Source organism: Sturnus vulgaris, chromosome 7 (genome assembly GCF_052056855.1).
Source record: "Sturnus vulgaris isolate bStuVul1 chromosome 7, bStuVul1.hap1, whole genome shotgun sequence".
Classification (NCBI taxonomy): domain Eukaryota; kingdom Metazoa; phylum Chordata; class Aves; order Passeriformes; family Sturnidae; genus Sturnus; species Sturnus vulgaris.
In genome coordinates, this window is record NC_142249.1 from 5412175 (window position 1) to 5429152 (window position 16978).

General features: G+C 50.0%; 2 protein-coding genes across 3 annotated transcripts; one reads left to right on the plus strand and one right to left on the minus strand.

The window, feature by feature from the left end:
• The first annotated feature begins 1327 nt into the window (after positions 1–1327).
• PRLH (prolactin releasing hormone) lies at positions 1328–2818 on the plus strand. The gene is made up of 3 exons (XM_088167498.1): positions 1328–1414; positions 2231–2415; positions 2664–2818. The coding sequence occupies exons 2-3, from the start codon at positions 2301–2303 to the stop codon at positions 2816–2818; spliced, it is 270 nt and encodes an 89-aa protein (XP_088023624.1). The 5' UTR covers positions 1328–1414; positions 2231–2300.
• A 1298-nt stretch (positions 2819–4116) lies between these two features.
• On the minus strand, positions 4117–10164 carry RAB17 (RAB17, member RAS oncogene family). 2 transcript variants are annotated; one of them, XM_014882006.2, is made up of 6 exons: positions 10022–10164; positions 6670–6829; positions 5622–5773; positions 5274–5399; positions 4974–5067; positions 4117–4605 (listed from the first exon to the last, which is right to left on the minus strand). In XM_014882006.2, exons 2-6 carry the CDS (start codon positions 6824–6826, stop codon positions 4493–4495), a joined length of 642 nt encoding a protein of 213 aa, XP_014737492.1. In that variant the 5' UTR covers positions 6827–6829; positions 10022–10164; the 3' UTR covers positions 4117–4492. The 2 variants fall into 2 exon arrangements, with proteins under 2 accessions (XP_014737492.1, XP_014737493.1); XM_014882007.2 differs by lacking the exon at positions 10022–10164 and adding an exon at positions 7409–7538.
• Between the last annotated feature and the right edge of the window lie 6814 nt (positions 10165–16978).

Consider the following 16978-nt stretch of genomic DNA (forward strand, 5'->3'; position numbering starts at 1 on the left):
ACTCCCAGCTGTCCCAGCCTGGCTCCAGAGCAGAGGGGCTCCAGCTCTCAGAGCATCATCATGGCCTCCTCTGGACTTGCTCCAGCAGCTCCATGTCCATCCATTTCTTTAATCACCCTTGCTTTAGAACAGGAGCAAAATCAGCAGCACTTGAGCCAAATGGGGGCAGATGGTGCAGGTCAGGATGGCCACTTGGCTAGCCAGACACTGGCCACAGAGCCATGGGTGTGATGACTGTGGGTCAGTCCAGTGGTGAAGCTGGGTGGGCAGAGGGGATGCAGAGGAGGGGCTGATCCTGAAATAAATGCACGGCTCCAACTTGCATGGAAACCCTGAACCCAGTCTGGCAGCTGAAGCCGCAAGAAACACAAACCCACAGAACCAAGGGATTGCTTTAAATCTGCATTTAAAATAGCGGCAACCCTGGGGTAGAGAGAAGCCTGATGGGCCTGGGGTGAGGATTTCTCTGCCCAGAGCCCAAGGTGGGGCAGGTTCTCTCTTCTGCCCTTTCCCTCCTTTGCTGCACATCTGTGGCAATGGCCCTGTGTCCCACACTGCTCCTGCCACCTTTCCCCAGAACAGTGATCAGGCACTGCAGGAGGTGCAGTTCTGTCCCAGGGCAAAGCCAGCCCCAGACAGAGACCTTCCCCCTGTCCACACCCCACTGGTGGCAGTGTCATCACAATCCTGCCAACACAGACACATCCCTGTTTTGGGATGTCTCCAGTCCCACTTCTGTCTGTTTGGACACCAACTGACCCTCCAAGATGGCTCCTCCAGTGTCACATCCAGCAGAATAAACATCAGAAATCTTTAAAATCCATTTAAAATGGGATTGGGGGTTCGGGGAGGTGGGGATTTAGAGCCTTCGTGCCCAGAGAACAAGCCCGCTCCTGGCAGCCCGTGTGCCCCAGCACATTGCCTTCTTTTATTCCCTGTATTTAGTGTTCTGCTTTCCCTAAAGCAGGTTTGTTTTGGGTTTTTTTTTTTGTGGAGAGTGGAGGGGAAAGGGTGGTGGTACCAGTGTAAATCCCTGCAGCATTCAGAGCAGCAGCACACACCGAGTTCGGCATGGGCACCGGCGGGGGGGTGGGTGAAGGAGCAGAAAACTTCCCCTTGTCCGAAATAACGCCGAGCTGAGGATGAGGATGAACATATTCCCAAACTACCTCCCTCAACCAGCGCAAGACAAAACGCTGGTCCCTTCTGAGTCATGAAAATCCATCCCTGTGCTGATTTGATGAGAGGGGACAGCGGGGAGGGGAGATGCCCCGGCTCGGTCCCCGCTGGAGCTCAGCTCTGACATCAGCACGGAACCGGCCATAAAAGCGGCGACAGGAGGGGACTCCGGACCACACAGTCGCCACCTGGCTCAGCGGGACAGCAGCCAGGCACCTCAGCTCGCCTCGCCCCGGTAAGTGCAGCCCCGCTTTTCTCTCTCTCTCAGGTGATGCTCCTGTCGCTGGGTAATTCCCGAGAGCTGCTTTGCCTCCGTGTGTCTGTCCTCGCGTCTGTCCAGCCGGCTGGGGGGGGGGGGGGGAGGTTCCAAAAGTTGGTGGCCACGGCAAAACCGGTTTGTGTCCTGCTCAGCACGCTGCGAACTTTTCCTTGGCAAAAGTGGCTGGAAATGGAGCTGCTGCTGCAGCCTCACCGAGTCCTGCCTCGCCCAGCTCTCCCTTTCCATCTCTTGCCCTGCTCCCTCATTTTGGGTGGCTGCAGAGACCCAGCCCATCACCCAGCCCGCCCTGCACAATCCTGCTCAGCCCCTCAGTGCCCATTTAACCTGCATCCCAGGTTATTATTTCAGCAGCTGTGGCCAGGAACGGGTGCCAAGGATGCAGAGGTGGTCATGATCCATCATCCATCCATCCATCCATCCATCCATCCATCCATCCATCCATCCATCCATCCATCCATCCATCCATCCATCCATCCATCATCATCCATCCATCCATCATCCATCCATCCATCCCCCCTTTGTGCCTCTGCAGCCTCTGCTTGGTGCAGCCAGCCCTGCATTTCAGTGCTGGACCCCATCCCTTGGGCTGTGGGGTCTCACAGGTTTACTGGGCCTGACCTAAGGCACTAGGCTAGGATCAAAACCTATTTGAATGACCGTGAGGTTTGTGCAGCTCATGTTTGGAGGTGATATTTTCCCCAGAGGTGTCAGCCCCAGCAAAACCCCTGGGCAGGGACATACATGAACAGACAAATCCCTTCTCTCCTGCAGTCACATCAGAGTCCTCAGCAGGGCTCAGGAGATTTCACAACCAAGTCATTGCTGCCTGGAAGTGCTGGGGATGAAGCTGGTGCTCACCTGCCTCCTGTGCCTGCTGCTCATCTGCCTGACCCTGCCCAGCACCCAGGGCCGCGTTCTGGAGCGCTCCATGGAAATCAGGAGTAAGGAGAACATGAGTAAGGGACTGTCCCCAGCCAACCCCCTGCCTCCAGCCCCTCTGCACCCCCTCAGCTGCACTTGGGGGGGTGAGGGGGTGCTGCCACTGTGCAGGAGCTTTGAAACAGCTTTTGCAACAGCTTTTGCAACAGCTTTTGTCCTCCTCATCCCCTTCCCTGTTCCCCTGGTGTTCTCCATCCCTCACTCCAATGTCCCGTCCCCTTCCACACCCTCCTGCCCGCTGATGGATTCCCGCTTTCCCTTCCAGACCAGGACATAGACCCCTCGTGGTACACGGGCCGCGGGATCCGGCCGGTGGGGAGGTTCGGGAGGCGACAAGCCCTGCCTGGGAGCGCCCAGCAGCGAGGCTGTGCAGCCTCCAACCCGCACCCCCACCCTCCCCAGCAGCAGCTGAACCCCTAAACTGGAGCTGACAATAAAAACCCTTCTCCTCTCACCCCTGTGTCCCAGCCTCTCTGTTCCAAAAGGCAGCGTGGGGAGGGTGTGGTAGCAGAGGTGGTGTTTTTGTACCACTTAATTCGTGACTTGTCTGGAGTCTCTTCTGTCTTCGCTCAGAGCCAGGATTAAAAAACACACGAAGGAAACGAATTTTCTCATGTTCGGGCTTGGTTGCTTATTAAATCTTATCAAAAGTACAGAAAGTTCTGCAACGCTTCTAACTACCAGCTAAAAGTGAGCAAAATGGAGATGAACCTAGCTGGTTACAAGGTCTCTTAAAGCTGAACAGTCCAATAGAGAATTAACACCTGTATTATTTATACTTTTGACCCAGTAATCAAACTCCTGTGACCCTCAGTGCAGCACTGACTGTCCAACCAGAAACTACTGCCTGAAACCATGAAGAAGAAGGAAGATGAGCACTGAGACACCACCCAAAATCCTCCATCTTGTCCCATACCTATTACTGTATTATAAAACCCTCAAATTCCAAACCCTTCACCATGTGAAAACACACACTTCTATTTAACTACACACCCATGATTTTAACTCCATCACTCAAATTTGGAGCCTTCTCCAAGGCCTCAGGTCAGTACCAGAAAGCACAGAAAGCACAAAAATCCCAGGTTTCTGGGATCCAACAGAGTGTGACCCCCAAATCTGTGTGGTCACCATGGTTTTCTGCCTGCCCTGGCAGTGTGTGACAGCCCTTCCCTCTCAGGTTTATCCCCTCACAGCCCAAGAAACACCCTAAAAATGAGCTCAGAGGGACCCAATTCCCAGGTGTATCCCAGAGTGTGCTAGCTCCCAGGGGTGTCCCCAACACCTTCATTTTCATGGGATGAGAAAGACCACCCCATTTCTGTGAAGCTGGGATCAGAAACTTGGGTAGAATGTGATGCTCTGTGCACCACACTGCCATGCCCCAAAAACTCAGATTGCTGCCCTGCAGACAGGGTGGGTGGTGCTGTCTTTGGAGACAGCACAGGTGGTTTTTTCTTCTCTTCCAGCCAAGGTGAGCTCTCACAGTGGACTCATAATTGTGTGAAGGGGTGGCCCAGCAGAGCACAGGGCAAAGTGACACCACACTTAAGCTTTGGCCCCATTCTGGCTCAGTGATTGCTCCCAAGGATGGGCTGTGACCCTCTGAAATGGGGTGGGTGGGGTGAGGAGAGCACTGGCTCTGGTCTCTGCCACCTCCAGCCTTCCTGTGGTTCCCTACAGGCTGACATGGACAGCATGAAAAATAAAAACAACACATCTTTAGGGCAACATTCACTTTATTTGCAGCCTGGGTGTAAAACCACTGGAGTCTTTGGTTTGGGAAATTAAACCCTCCCTTTTCAGATGGAAAGAGGTGACAGCTGGTGGTGGGGGGATGTCACCAGTCAGGGTTGGTGGCAGTGTTCCTGGTAGGCTGTGCTTTTTTCTGCAAATGGAAGATTGGTGGAAGAAACCCCTGTGCTCTATCTCCTGGCTGAAGATGGTGCTAAAGGCCCCAGGATGGGCTCTGAACTGGCTTTGAGAGAGAGAGGGTGGTCAGGCTGAGCTGTCCCCTGCAGTTCTGAGTGCCCCCTGCTTTGTCACTGCCCCTCACGGGGGTTGAGTCCAGCCCTGCCGGCTGCAGGTGTCACATCCTCAGCTCCTGCAGCACCTCGGCCTCGCCTCGCTCCCCCTCAGGTCCACAGTCGACCTCCCATGTGGGGATGGCTTGGATGCCTTCTCTTTTTCCCTCCTCAGGAGCTCTTGGACTAGGAGGAAACACAAAAGAAGGGCTTTTTTCTCCTGCCAGTGGTTGGGATGCAATGGCCACGCCATGTCCTACCCCAGGGGACCGTCCTGCAGTTCTCTGAACAGCTGGGCTGGGGACACCATCACACCTAGACTGGATACCAATGCAAAATAAAATTGTGGCTCTGGGAGAAGGCCTGAAAGCCCTCTCTGACACTGGAATATTTTGGGATGGATCTGTCCATCCTTCTGCCTCAGAGACAGACTGGACTGGCTGGGTGGAACATCTCAGTGACAAGTATGAGCAATGAAGAGGCTGAACCATACAGGGGCTTGGGACCATGGTTCATCTGCCTCTGCTCTCACCTAGAGCCATCCCATAACTCACCTACAGACATGAAGACATCATTTACTTGATAGTTGGATTTTGCAGATGTCTCCATGAACAGGAGGTCCTTTGTTTGTGCAAACTCTTCTGCCTCCTAAGCGGAAACAAGCAGAGTTATTGCCCTGCCCCCTCTGAGGCTGCTTGTTCAGTTTTATGGTGGATTTCTTGGTGGGTCAATAAGTGCACAGGGACTTTGGAGGTGTCTGAAAGCCTCTTAAATTCTTGGCTTTCCTTGGAAATTTTCCTTGGCTGTATCCAGTGCTTCCTGTGAGGGGTGATGAGGGAACCCCAGGCGCTCACCTCAGTGGTGACCTCTCGCTCAGCAGCAAGGTCTGTCTTGTTGCCCACCAGAGCAATCACGATTTCATTGGGAAGGAATCTCTTCTCCAGCTCCTCCAGCCACAGCTTTGCTCTGCTGAATGTTTGCTGGAGAGATGGAGACAAAACCACCTAGTGATCTGGTTTTGATTTAATCCCTTTGTCTCAGACCAAGCCGGCTGGGTGGCACCAAACCAAAGAGGGTGGAGAGGTTTTAATTGCCCCTCTCAGGGAAACACCAGCCCTCAAACACATTTAGGGATAAATCACCCATGGATGGGATTCATGGCAGCAGAAATCACCCCTGGGTGTGGCATGGTCCTGCCTTACCTTGTTGGCAATGTCATAAACGAGGAGGGCAGCCTGGGCATCCCGGTAGTACAGGTGACAGACACTGTGGTACTTCTCCTGGCCTGCTGTGTCCCAGATCTCAAACTTGACTGTGGCCTCGTCCAGGTCGAGTGTCTGTGTGAAGAAGGAGCCTGCAGGCAGGATGCAGGGTGTGTGTTCACTTGGAGCAAGAGCAAAGATCTCAGATCCCCTGCCCTGAGGCCAAACCCATCCTGAAAGTCATTAATGATGTTCTAAGGCACAAAATCCAGGGGGGACTTCTTGTGATCACCAGCACTAGGCTGAGGTGGCCTTTCCTGGCAGCAGATTTGGGTGGATGACAGCAGGTTTGATGTTGGATAACTCTGAGCTGTGCAGAATAGCCCCCAGACAGAGAGGCAGCTCCACCTCGCTGAGCTGTGAACTGGAATATCCAAGGGAAGGGCTCCTGCTGGAAGGAAGCCTCCGTCTTTTCCTTCCCTCCTGGTTTCCAGGGACAAGAGGGACAAGAGGAGAAACTCTGTTTTGCTCTGCCCCACCAGCTGGCTCTTCAGTTACAGGTGGGATCACAGCCTCTTTGCCTGCTGTGCCTTCTTAAGGCAAAACCCAGGTGCAACATGTAAAATGAATATATACAATGTCTAGGTGCTGTAGGACCTAGGCAGGGGGAATTGAAACTACGTGATCTTTAATACAAACCATTCTAATAGAATATTCTTAGGCACCCTCCTGGGGTGTTTGAATAGCTGGGAAGGCAGCACAGCATGCAAAGAGCTGCACAGTTTACTCATTTTGCTCCTCACCTGCCTCTAAAAGGCAGCACGAAGCCGGATTTGTGTGATGTGGATGTGGCTTTGTTTGTGGCCTGGTGCTGAGGAAATGGCCTGCAGAGATGTGAAGAGGGAGGTTCTGGCTTTTGGACAAATCTGTACCCTGTTCCAAAGTGGGTCTGTGCTACTGCAAGATGCACCAAGCATCTCTCCTGCATCCCACCCCACGGCAGGGGAGTGCCTCAGGTCTGATCCCCTGTGCAGAGCCCCTCACTCACATCCCACGGTTGGCAGCAGCTCCCTGAAGTCGTTCCTCACGTATCTGTAGGCCAGGCTTGACTTGCCCACGGACATGCTGCCCAGCAGGACCACCTTGTACATGTAGGAGGGACGAGGGCCCTCTGGCGAGGTGCCCAATGTCACCGTCTGTGCCATGTCCTGCAAGGAAACCAGCTCTGCTCAGTGCACACCTGCAGGTGATCCCAGCATCAGCTGAGCCTCCTGCAGCAGCTCCTGACTGCCAGCTGGGGCTTAACTCCAACACAGGCTGGAACAAAATCAAAGCCATTAATATCAGAACTTGTGAATTTAATGCATCGAAGCATCTGCCACTGTCAGTTATGACCAGAAGGTGGAGATGTTTAGGAAGAAAACTGATGCCAAAAGCCTCCTTGGATGTTGGTGAGGAGATTGGTGCATCTCCTGTAACAGGAGGAGCTGGAGGAATTTCCTGGCAGAGGGAAATCCCTTCTGGCTGTGCCTTGCTCTCCAGAGTCCTGGTGAAAAGCTCAGGCTGATGTTCCCCATTTTTCCTGGCTGGAAGTTACATCAGGAGTGAGAGATCCTAGCCTGAGCAGCCCTGAGGAGCAGCAGCACACAAAGCAGGTGACAAATGCTTCTGCATCCTGGTTAAAGACCCCCAGACAAACCAAACCCCTGGAGTGCCACCCCCATGTCACCCTGCTGTCCCCAGGCATGGCAGGGAAGCACAGACGCAGTGAAGGGATTGCCTCAAACCTGGCTGGAAGAGAGAGAGCTGCTGCAGAGCCTTGGCTGTTCCCTGGTCGGTGGGAGCCCTCCCTGGTGACACGAGTGTCCCCTCCTCCCAGCCCTGAGCCAAGGAAGTGCCACCACCCCGCTGCTGGTGGGAACTGCCAGCGCAGGGCAGCAAACAACACTTTTGTTTTGCTTTCTCCTGGTTCCTCCTCGCAGAGCTCCTCCTCCAAAAATAGTAATAAAGGAGAGGGGAAAGGTCACGGGGTGCTGAGCTGAGCAGGATGCCAGGGTGAGCTCTGCTGGACTGGGGCGATTTCCCTCCACGTGGAAGCAAGCCCTGGTGAGGCAAACAGCAGGGATCTGCAAGATTTATCATGGAGAATCGGTGCCATTTCTACTTGGGCCTCAGGAATTTGGCTGGTGAGCAAGAAGTGCCTTTACAGAGACACCTAGAGCAGCACCAGCAGTGGAGCTCGCTGCTCTCTGCAGCTCCCTGCCCTGACAAAAGCCCCTTGTTCCTGAGAGCTGCTCATCCCACGTGTCTCCTTTCTTTTGCCTGTCCTCCGTCTGCAATCTGGCAGGCTCCAGACCTTTAATTCTTCATTAAGGCTGTCGTTAAGAGGAAAGTTCCTTGGCTGAACCCAGGTCTGTATCTTTAGATCCAAGTAATTTTTCTGCTGGGTGAGACAGGCTTTAATCCCCTTAAAAAACACACGGGTAACATCATTTCCCCCTGCTCATGCAGCCCTGTGATGAAGAGCAGGATCACAGTTTGTGCAGAACAGCTAGTTAGTCTTATTTTTCAAGCAGGAAAAAGATAAGCCCTGTGGCACAGCATAAATATTCTCCTTAGGGTATTGATTATATACATTTGCCTCTTTGTAGGCTGGAAACAAGACTGCCATCCATTCTGGGCAGTTATTGTCAGTTATAAGCCATAAAACTCTCTAAGGAAACAAGAGGCTGCTTGAAAACTACTCAAGGTTGTCTGTATTAAACACAGTTTCTCATCATTTCCCTCTGCTCTCTGTTCAACCTTAGAAAGATGGGTTGATGCTGGAACAAAACTCACCTGAGATTTACTGAAACAATTTTTTCCCCATGTTAAGAGGCAAAGGGTGACTCTCCCTTCCCACCTGAGGAGCATGGCAAGGAAGCAAAACAAGTGGCTTTGCTCTGGTTCAATGGAAAACAGAATTTAAGGGGAAATGGTGGGGGCTTTGTCCTCTTTTTGTGTTGGAAGAGTATAGAGTAAAACCCTGCACTTGCTGGATTAGGGATTATAGGAAAAGCATCCAGATGTCCACTGTCATCAATTTGGAGAGCAGCCTGGGCAACAGCTGAGTGGTGCAGGTCCTCTCCTCTGTGCCAAAAGGCCACACTGAGGGGCAGGGAAAGCTCAACCTACTCAGATGCAGTGTAGTCAGAGAAAATAAACCAATTTATCTTCAATCAGCTGTAAAAACCCTGCTGGTGGATTTAGTCTCCAGGTACAGATTAATATTTTGTGACAGCAGCAGATATTAGGGGCAGGCTTGCTTGATTCTACACTTGTCTTGAAGGTGAGTTCCCAAACAGCCACAACACAAATCATTTCTCACTTCCTAATGGAGGATTGAACATTGCTGCACCCAGGAAATTGTGTTCAGCATCTTTAGCCTGGGCTGGAGGGATGCTGGTGTATTTATTGTCAGGGGATAAGCCTTTAATTTCCAAAGGAAAGCAGTAGTAAAAGAAAAGCCATGCATACCTTTGGGGTTAGAGTCACTGAGAAGTCTTATTTAAAACCCTATTTAACTTCCTGGGAAATTGGTGTTGTTTAAGTATGATGATGTCTAACAGGTGTCTAAGCTTTTCTACGTCCTAATACCATTAAAGCCACTTGCTGAGTTTCTGCAGGCGTGCAAGAGTGAGCTAGAACAGAAATTACTAAGCACCTCGGAAAAATTACAGGACTTTAACACTTAACTGTGTAAGTCTGCAGTATTTAACCCTGCAGGTTTTGAACACAATATTTCAGGTTATTTCAGATTTAGATACTTCACTTCCCCCCTTCCCCCACCCAAGATAGTTGCCATGCACCTACCTCCCCAGTTAACTTCTAGCATTCAGCTCAAAGCTCTCCTCTGCTTTTGGGAGCCTCCTCCTACTCGCTTAAGCTCTGGCTTAAATAAGAGAGTGACCACTCAGAAAGTTCACTTAAGGCAGGGTTACCAGGGGATAAAAAAATCCCAACGGCAGACACGATGTGTAAATATTAGATTTACACAGTGATGATTTCTCAGAACGAGCAGCTCCCCTCAAAGGGAAAGGGAAGGGAATAAGGATCATTAACCTTATTGCTGCAGGGAAGAAAGGCAGCAATAAAAGGGACTGCCCTGGGAGAGGCAGAGAGCTCTGCTGAGATTTTCCTACAGCTCTGGGAGGATGGGGGTAGGGCAGAGAGCTCCCTAAAACCTCTTCTCTTGGGCAGGGAGTCACTGAGGACCGTGCCACCCTTCGTGCACCCTTCGTGCACGATGCGAGGCTGCTCCACGAGGATGGGAGGATTTCCAGAGCTTGCCTGGCAAAGGCACCTTGGAGAGGGCTGGGGGCCTGCCCGGTGGGGAATTCCTGAGCTGAGGATGCCTTTACCTTCCCGAAGCCTTGCTGTCCTGCCAGGCTTCCAGTCCGTGTGTCAGGGGTGACAGGATGACAGCCCCATCCGTGTGTCTGAGCGTCTCCGTGCCGGGAGAGCTAAAAGCGAAAGCACCGGCACCAGGAGCGGTGCCAAAGGTGAGGGAGGCAGCCCGAGATCAGCGAACTTTAGACCTGACACCAGGTCGAAGGTCTGGCAGCCAGGAAAGACGACAAGAGGCTGTTGTCACAGTGGCCATGCCCCCAGCATCCCTCCATCCCTCCCTCCATCCTTCCATCCCTCCCTCCTCCCCGTTTCCACGCTGGGGTTTGGCGGTGGCCGGGTGGATGGATGGGCAGACAGATGGATGAATGGATGGGTGGGGCTTCCCCCCCTCAAAAAAAAAATCCCAATGCTTTTGGGATCCAAGAACAGCCCAGCTACCAAGGAAATAGGGGTAAAACCCCTATTAGGATTAGAGAGGGCTGGGTGTCGTGTATAAAAATCTCTCTGGATTTTTATAACATGGCAATTTCTGCTGATGAACATTAGACCTGGCTTTGGTCTTGAGCCAGGTACAGGCTCAGATATCCCGGGCTTGGGATTGCAAAGGGGATTTGTTTGGTGGGAGAAGACGTGCCCACTTGTCTGGCAAAATGCTTCAGCTGCAAAACAGCTGCTCCTGAGTTTGGGAGGTACAAAGTGAGCATTTACTGCCTCTTAATTAAGGTAATAGCTGGTTACCCCAGGCAGCTGGGGCTCAGGGTTTTGAAGAAGGCTGGTCTTGTTTAACATCTTGAGAGAGAAATCACAGCATGTTATATGGCATTGAGATGACAGGTCTGTAGTGAGAATGGGAATATCTGATAATTAAACATCTGAATGACATAATTCTGTGTTTCTGTCACTCCTCTTGTCATAGTCAGGGTCTTTCCTTCAAGTAAGATATCTGGAAGAGAAACAGATATAACGAAATCCAGTCCTAATGGTTATAGGGAACAGGGTGAAAAGCAGAAGTCCTGCAGGAAAGCTTAAAAACAATATCATCCTAGTTTTGAAATGAAGAATGTGTCTTGTGACTTCCAAGGCCTAAACACTGCAGTTCAATTACTTCCCATTTCAATAATGAAAAGCCATGTACAATTTACCTTCCCAGGTCCTTTCCATCACCTCTGCAGAGGCTAAAGCTGGATTTGGGATCCTCTGAACACAGTTCCTAACAAGCCTATGAATATATATAGTTTTTCCAGCCCAGAAGAAGTTTAATGTGCTCCCACCCCTTTCTTATAACTTGTTTCTCAAAGGAGCTGACTTAAAGGCTTTTTTTTTTTTCCTAGGGCTTTGGATTACTCAGTCCTTCAGTGTGAGTCTCTGTGACCCTGTGCAAAGTTGCACTGGTCCAGCAAGGGGGTAGGAAGATGTTTCAGGATTTTGGAAGGGTAGAGTGTGGATACCTTGGGGGTTGGGGTTGCTGCAGCAGGAATTCTTGCCCACAGCAATGATTTTACCTGCTGGTTTGGACCTACAGGCTCTGGTAGCATCACGAACCTAAACTAAGCATCTAATTTGCAGTAGAAAAAAAAATGCTAGGAGGCTTTGAAGCCTTATGAAAGGATGGCTTTGTCACTGCTAAGAGAACCTTCATTCCCAGTTTGTGCTGCTCTGTTATTTTCATACCAGTCTCCCCTGCCCCAGCAGATGTGACATCTCAGACGCCTTTGTGAAAGGCTTTTATAAAAGAAGATGGTGGGGATGAGGTGCCCAAACAAAGTGCCGTGGCCTGACTGGTGCAAACGCCCTGGAGGCCTCCAGGGGAGTGTGTCCCTTGTGTGGGCTGGGACAGCCTCCCCTGGAAGGCTCTGGTGCAGCTCCTGCTGAGGCAGATCCCACTAGAGGGCACAGCTCATCCACCATTTAAGACAGCGAGGCTGCTGCCCAGCCTCATTTCTGAGCCGGGCACCCAAACCGACACCGGTCCGTGACAGATGGACTGAGGTCTCCTGCCAGAATTGTGGATGGGCAGCCAAGCTTCTCTTGTTCTTTGTTCTCCAAACAACTGGAATGTGAACACCTCTGAGAAGCGCTGTTGCAGTGCCAAGGAGCCAGAGGTTTTTCCCAGGTATCTCTGTCTGCTTGCCTGCTTCTTGTGGGGGAAAATATCCAGGATGCTGAGGATCAGACCTCCTTCAGTGTTTGAGTGGTTTGCAAGTGGAGACTGTGGCTGCATTGATACTGGATGGGTCCTGCACAAACCCAGGGGTGCACCCCACTGTGCTTATGCAGTGAAGGGTTCCTTACTTGAAATAAATTTTACTGGTGAAACTGTGTTGTTTTTCTGAGGTTTAGGGAAAAAACATTTCATTTTACGGCCACCTGATGTAAACACATCACGAGAATTTGGAGGATGTGTCTGGCCATAGGAGTGGTGTGGATCAAATACACCTGCAGCCCCACGGTAGACCTTTCCCCACTGCTCCATCTCAGCCTTTTTATTTGATTTCTAACTGTGAAGGAAAGGCTGACATGTCAGTGGTGCACAAGAAATCCAGAGGAGGTCAAAATAAAACTTCTAGGCTAAGCATGCAAGAATAATTCCAATAATCTTGTATTTCTGGTTCTGCCTGCTGCTTAACTTCGAGCAGGATGTCTCTCCTTCCTCCCTTCTCTGAGTTAAAGGAGGCACAAGCACACAGATTGTTGTGGGGCAGTTTAGAAACTCCTGGAGGGTTCTTTTTCAGTGGTTGTGTAGCACTTGGTTCTCCCTGACTGTGAGTGCTGTGAGGAAGTGCCAATATGGGCACTGTAAATCCTCCCTTGCTTAAGGAAGAGTGGTTGTGTGGGGAAGGCAGCAGAGTCTGGCAACAAAGGCACAACCCTGAGAAAATAGAGACTGATACCTCAGCTTTGCCACCTGTTTGCTGTCTGCCTGTGGGAAGAGTTCTTTTTTCTCTCCTGACTTGTTTGTCCCCCTCTTCTTGGGCTCATCCACATGGATTCCATGTGGTCCCTGGTGTGCCCTCTGCAGGCAGCCCAGTTCAGGAGGTCTGATCACTATCAAGGTTCCCATGCTGTTGAAATGATGCTTAGACTTTGTATTGCTCTGAAATGATGCTCATCCTCAGCATTTTTCGTCCTCCGAGGTCCCTGGATACCACAAAATTGTTCCTGATGGGTCAGTTTGTATCCAAAACACTCTCATTTCTTAGTTTTTTCAAGAACAAACAACTGAAACCATGGTCAGTAAAATAAATTCAAAATAATCAATCCATCCAGAGGTCACAACAAATCATATTCTCAAAACTGTTTGCCATACTTGTGCTGTTAAACATGGTCTGTCACCACTGCCATGGAGCATTAAAAGATCATTTTGTTTTGAGAGGAGCAAGGGTTGTGCCTTTGCTAATGAAAAAGAAAAAAAATTTGAGGTCCTCACTGTTACAGTGATAAAAAGTTAAGACATATTTTAAGTTGTGATGGTGAACAGATCATTTACACTGTGGCTCAAAACCGTGAGCCTGCCCTGAACTGCTCCAGGCCTCTAAAATGCTCGTCTTCCCATATTAATTATTAACGTTGCTAAAACACTCCAGAGATTGGCCTGGAAACATTAAACAAGCTTAATATTAATAGCTCCCAGATGATAAGTGATGGTGAGCATTAGCATGTGTTAAAGACCGAGGAGGGAAAATAACTACTGACTACAATAAACATTTGAAGTCTGGTGGCATTAAATTACAAAAAGAATACAAGTGTGAACCACATGAAAGACTTTCCTACAGCATTAGCACTTGAGGAGACAGGTGAGATTGTTTTCACCTCTGCAATTACACCTGACAGGTCACAATAAATAACCTTGAGGTGTGTGCTGAGGTTCTTGCCCTATGTCTAATAAGTAAAGCACAGCTTGAAAAGTAAACGTATGTGGCTTGCTCGAGTGAAGATGTCTGCATTAAATACTTTGCTTGTCTCAAACTTCTCGTTCTCTTCTCTCAGTGAACCTTGGCCATGAGGATCCCCCTCCACGAGCCCAGCCCACCTTGCCAGGAGAGCTGCCAGGCAAAGACCATCGGCTCCAGGCTGGGTACCGGGCTTCAAAGGAAAAGCCGGCTCCCGAGGGCCAGGGAAACGGAGGAAATGGTTCAGTGAAACAAGAGACATCGTTATCTAACCAAGCGCAGGTTTGGCAGCATTTTACATGATTAAAGCAGTTAAGCACTCTCTTCCACGTGCAGGGTCTGGTGTCTACCCTGAGCTCCATGTGCTGCTTTTTTGCCACATTTTTTTTATCACATTTGGGATATCACATTTGGGATGGAGCTTGACCTCTGAGGAAAACTTGGTGGCAACTGGCCAGCTGGCTTCAGCTTTTAGTGTGGGACTGGCAGAGTGATCACACATGTTCCCTTAGGAAACCAGGCTAAAAATGGCTGGAGGTGGTACCTTTCCAAGCAAAGGAGCTCCCTGACAGCCCAGAGTTGCTCAATAATCTCCCCCAGCAGCGCTTCATCTCTCTGTGCTTGCGAGGCAGTTGCATCAAACGTGACTGAAAATGTTTCCATGCCTGTGCATGGAAAGAGAAATATTTAAGCAATGCTGTCTAGCACAGACTTGAAAAGCTCTTGTGGGTGTGAATATGAGCTTAGTTTCTCCGAAGTCCCCACCCAGCTTTGGGGGTGCCTAGCCCAAAAAACTTCACAGGGCACTTTATGACAGATTTTGCCTCTCTCCATGGCAGCCAGGCCTGTGGCCACAGCACCACTTTGCTTTTTCAGGTCACGTCTAAATGTTTGGCAGATTTTCAGTTGGTTTATAGTCTCAGGCACTGGGTATTACAGGCATGGTCTGTATAGGCACAAGAATAGAAATTATTTCATCAGTTTGAGCCTGAGTAACCTCGTTTAAGGCCAGATGCTCCTGGAAGAGTTGTAAAGCAGTCATCTTGGGCAGAGGTGAAATGAGTCATCTGTTGCCAATAAATTTGGAAGGAACAGAGATGCCTGAGGGAGGGGGGGGGGGTGAGGTGGGGAGGACACGATTATCTACTGTTACCTCCAGCAACTCCTTCTATAATTGAAAAAGGTATTAAAAATTATTTTGGGAATTTCTAATTAGTTGAGTTGAACCGCTAATGCGCTCCGGATGTTTCGGAAACTTAACCCAGTAACTTCTCCAAAAGAGGCCAGGCAGAGAAGTGTCTTTCCTGCCTTTCCCCTCTACCACCACAGCTCCAAGGTCAGAGAGGATGAAAACCTCTGCAGAAATTGAAGTTAAGCAACACAGGTGGTGCCTGTCAGCCCCTGGGGAGGTGCCTCCTCCTAACAGTGCCCAGACATCCATGGCTTAAGGCTGGAAACCCTGCAATAAATTGAATAGCTGTCCTTAGGGAAAGGCACAGATAGGAAAGGCAGAAGGCAAGAGGAAGGAAAAGCAGAGACTCGGTGGCAGAGTCCTACTCCTGTCTCTGGCGTATTTTTCCTGCATGATGCTTGACAAGTTGTTCAGCTGGCTGCTGGTAGTTTCTAGATGCAAAATATTTTGCTTTCCATCCAGTTTGAGGTATTCCGTTCTTTATCTATCTATTTATTTATTTACTGCTTTTTCAGCAGCTGAAACAAAAGGGTTTTGCAGCAACTCATTGTGTTTGGAGGGGGGAAATATTGTTATGCTAATTGTTGCTACAATGGGAGGGGAAACTAAACATTGGAGACTTTGACAATGCTTGCATGACTGTTTTGGCTCTTTGTTGATGGAGAAGAGAGGAGCTGATTCCTTCACATTCCTACTGGGAAGGATCAGAGGGGTTTTAGTACTGAGGAAAAGCTCACAGGAAAATGGCAGAGCACAGTACCTGCTGCAGGGCTAGGATGGATGAACTGGGTCAGGATTCCCAGCGAGGCAGAGGGCAGGGAGACCACGCTGGGCAGGTGACTCAGCTCCATATGCCATTCATCAGCCACTCTGCATGGAAAACCAGGAATGCTATGGATGCCAGAAAAATGTGTTATGATTTAAAATCAGATGCACCAGCTTTAACATGCTGTATCGTCTCAGATGTTTTGTCTCCGTTTCCTCTAATGTTTTGTTACCAGTATAGTCTTTCACTTCCCAGTTTAGGCAAAGTCCTTTATTTCAGGAAACTATAATGACCTGCCTTCCTGCCCTGCTGGTGATTATCCCAGCTGGAATGTGAAATCCTTTAGCACCAGCATGGCTTTAGGTAAGCCAGGAATTGTTAGCTGCCATGGCTGGTTCACTGCTGTTCTGTGTGGGTGGGTGACTGGAGAGGTGATAGGACGTGGGGTAGGGATGTGTGGCTCCAGATCATAAAGCAGAACCACGAGACATCACACAGGTGATCTTCTGTCTGATGTCAAGTGGTTGGAACCATTCCCTGAGAATAGGCCTGGCGATTTTTCACTTAGCTGTAGAAGAGGTGAGCGTAAAATAACATCTTCCCTGACAAGAATGAAAGATGATTTGAAGCAGAGCACAGCTTTCTGTGCTTGACAAGAGGGATGATTTGCCTCTGATTTGTGCCTTGGAGGAGTCTGGACAGATTTCCATGGGGACAATAAACAGCACCTCCTTCCCCTCTTCCACCCCAGCTGAGGGAGTTTTCACTGTGATGTGGTTTCCCAAAAGCTCTTCCAAAAGCATGTTCATATGGCATTTTACAGAACACTATGACTAATTACTGCAAGCACTTGGTCTTTTGCAAACAATTGGTTGTTTTTAGGCCATGTGTTGTGGCTATGTTTCACTCCAGTCCAAAACAACTGGCGTTTAACAAAATCTGGAGGGCCTGATTGGAAAATGTGGCTCAGCTTAATGCTGCAACATTTGAGATGGGAGTGGATGAGGCCACACAGCATGGAGCAGGAAAAACACAGGGAAACTTGTATCAAGACCATGTGATTCCCCACTCCCGTGTCTTCGGGCTGTCAGTGGGGTGAGGACACTGGCACCACGGCAGC

Bases quoted from the DNA above. Each gene is read 5' to 3' on its own strand.
- PRLH (XM_088167498.1), top strand. From the start codon at position 2,301: ATGAAGCTGGTGCTCACCTGCCTCCTGTGCCTGCTGCTCATCTGCCTG. The intron at 2,416-2,663 runs GTAAGGGACTGT...TTTCCCTTCCAG, and splicing joins CAGGAGTAAGGAGAACATGA to ACCAGGACATAGACCCCTCG.
- RAB17 (XM_014882006.2), bottom strand. From the start codon at position 6,826: ATGGCACAGACGGTGACATTGGGCACCTCGCCAGAGGGCCCTCGTCCC. The intron at 5,400-5,621 runs GTAAGGCAGGAC...CCATCTCTCCAG, and splicing joins TTTATGACATTGCCAACAAG to CAAACATTCAGCAGAGCAAA. The intron at 4,606-4,973 runs GTGAGTTATGGG...GTTTCCTCCTAG, and splicing joins TGATGTCTTCATGTCTGTAG to TCCAAGAGCTCCTGAGGAGG.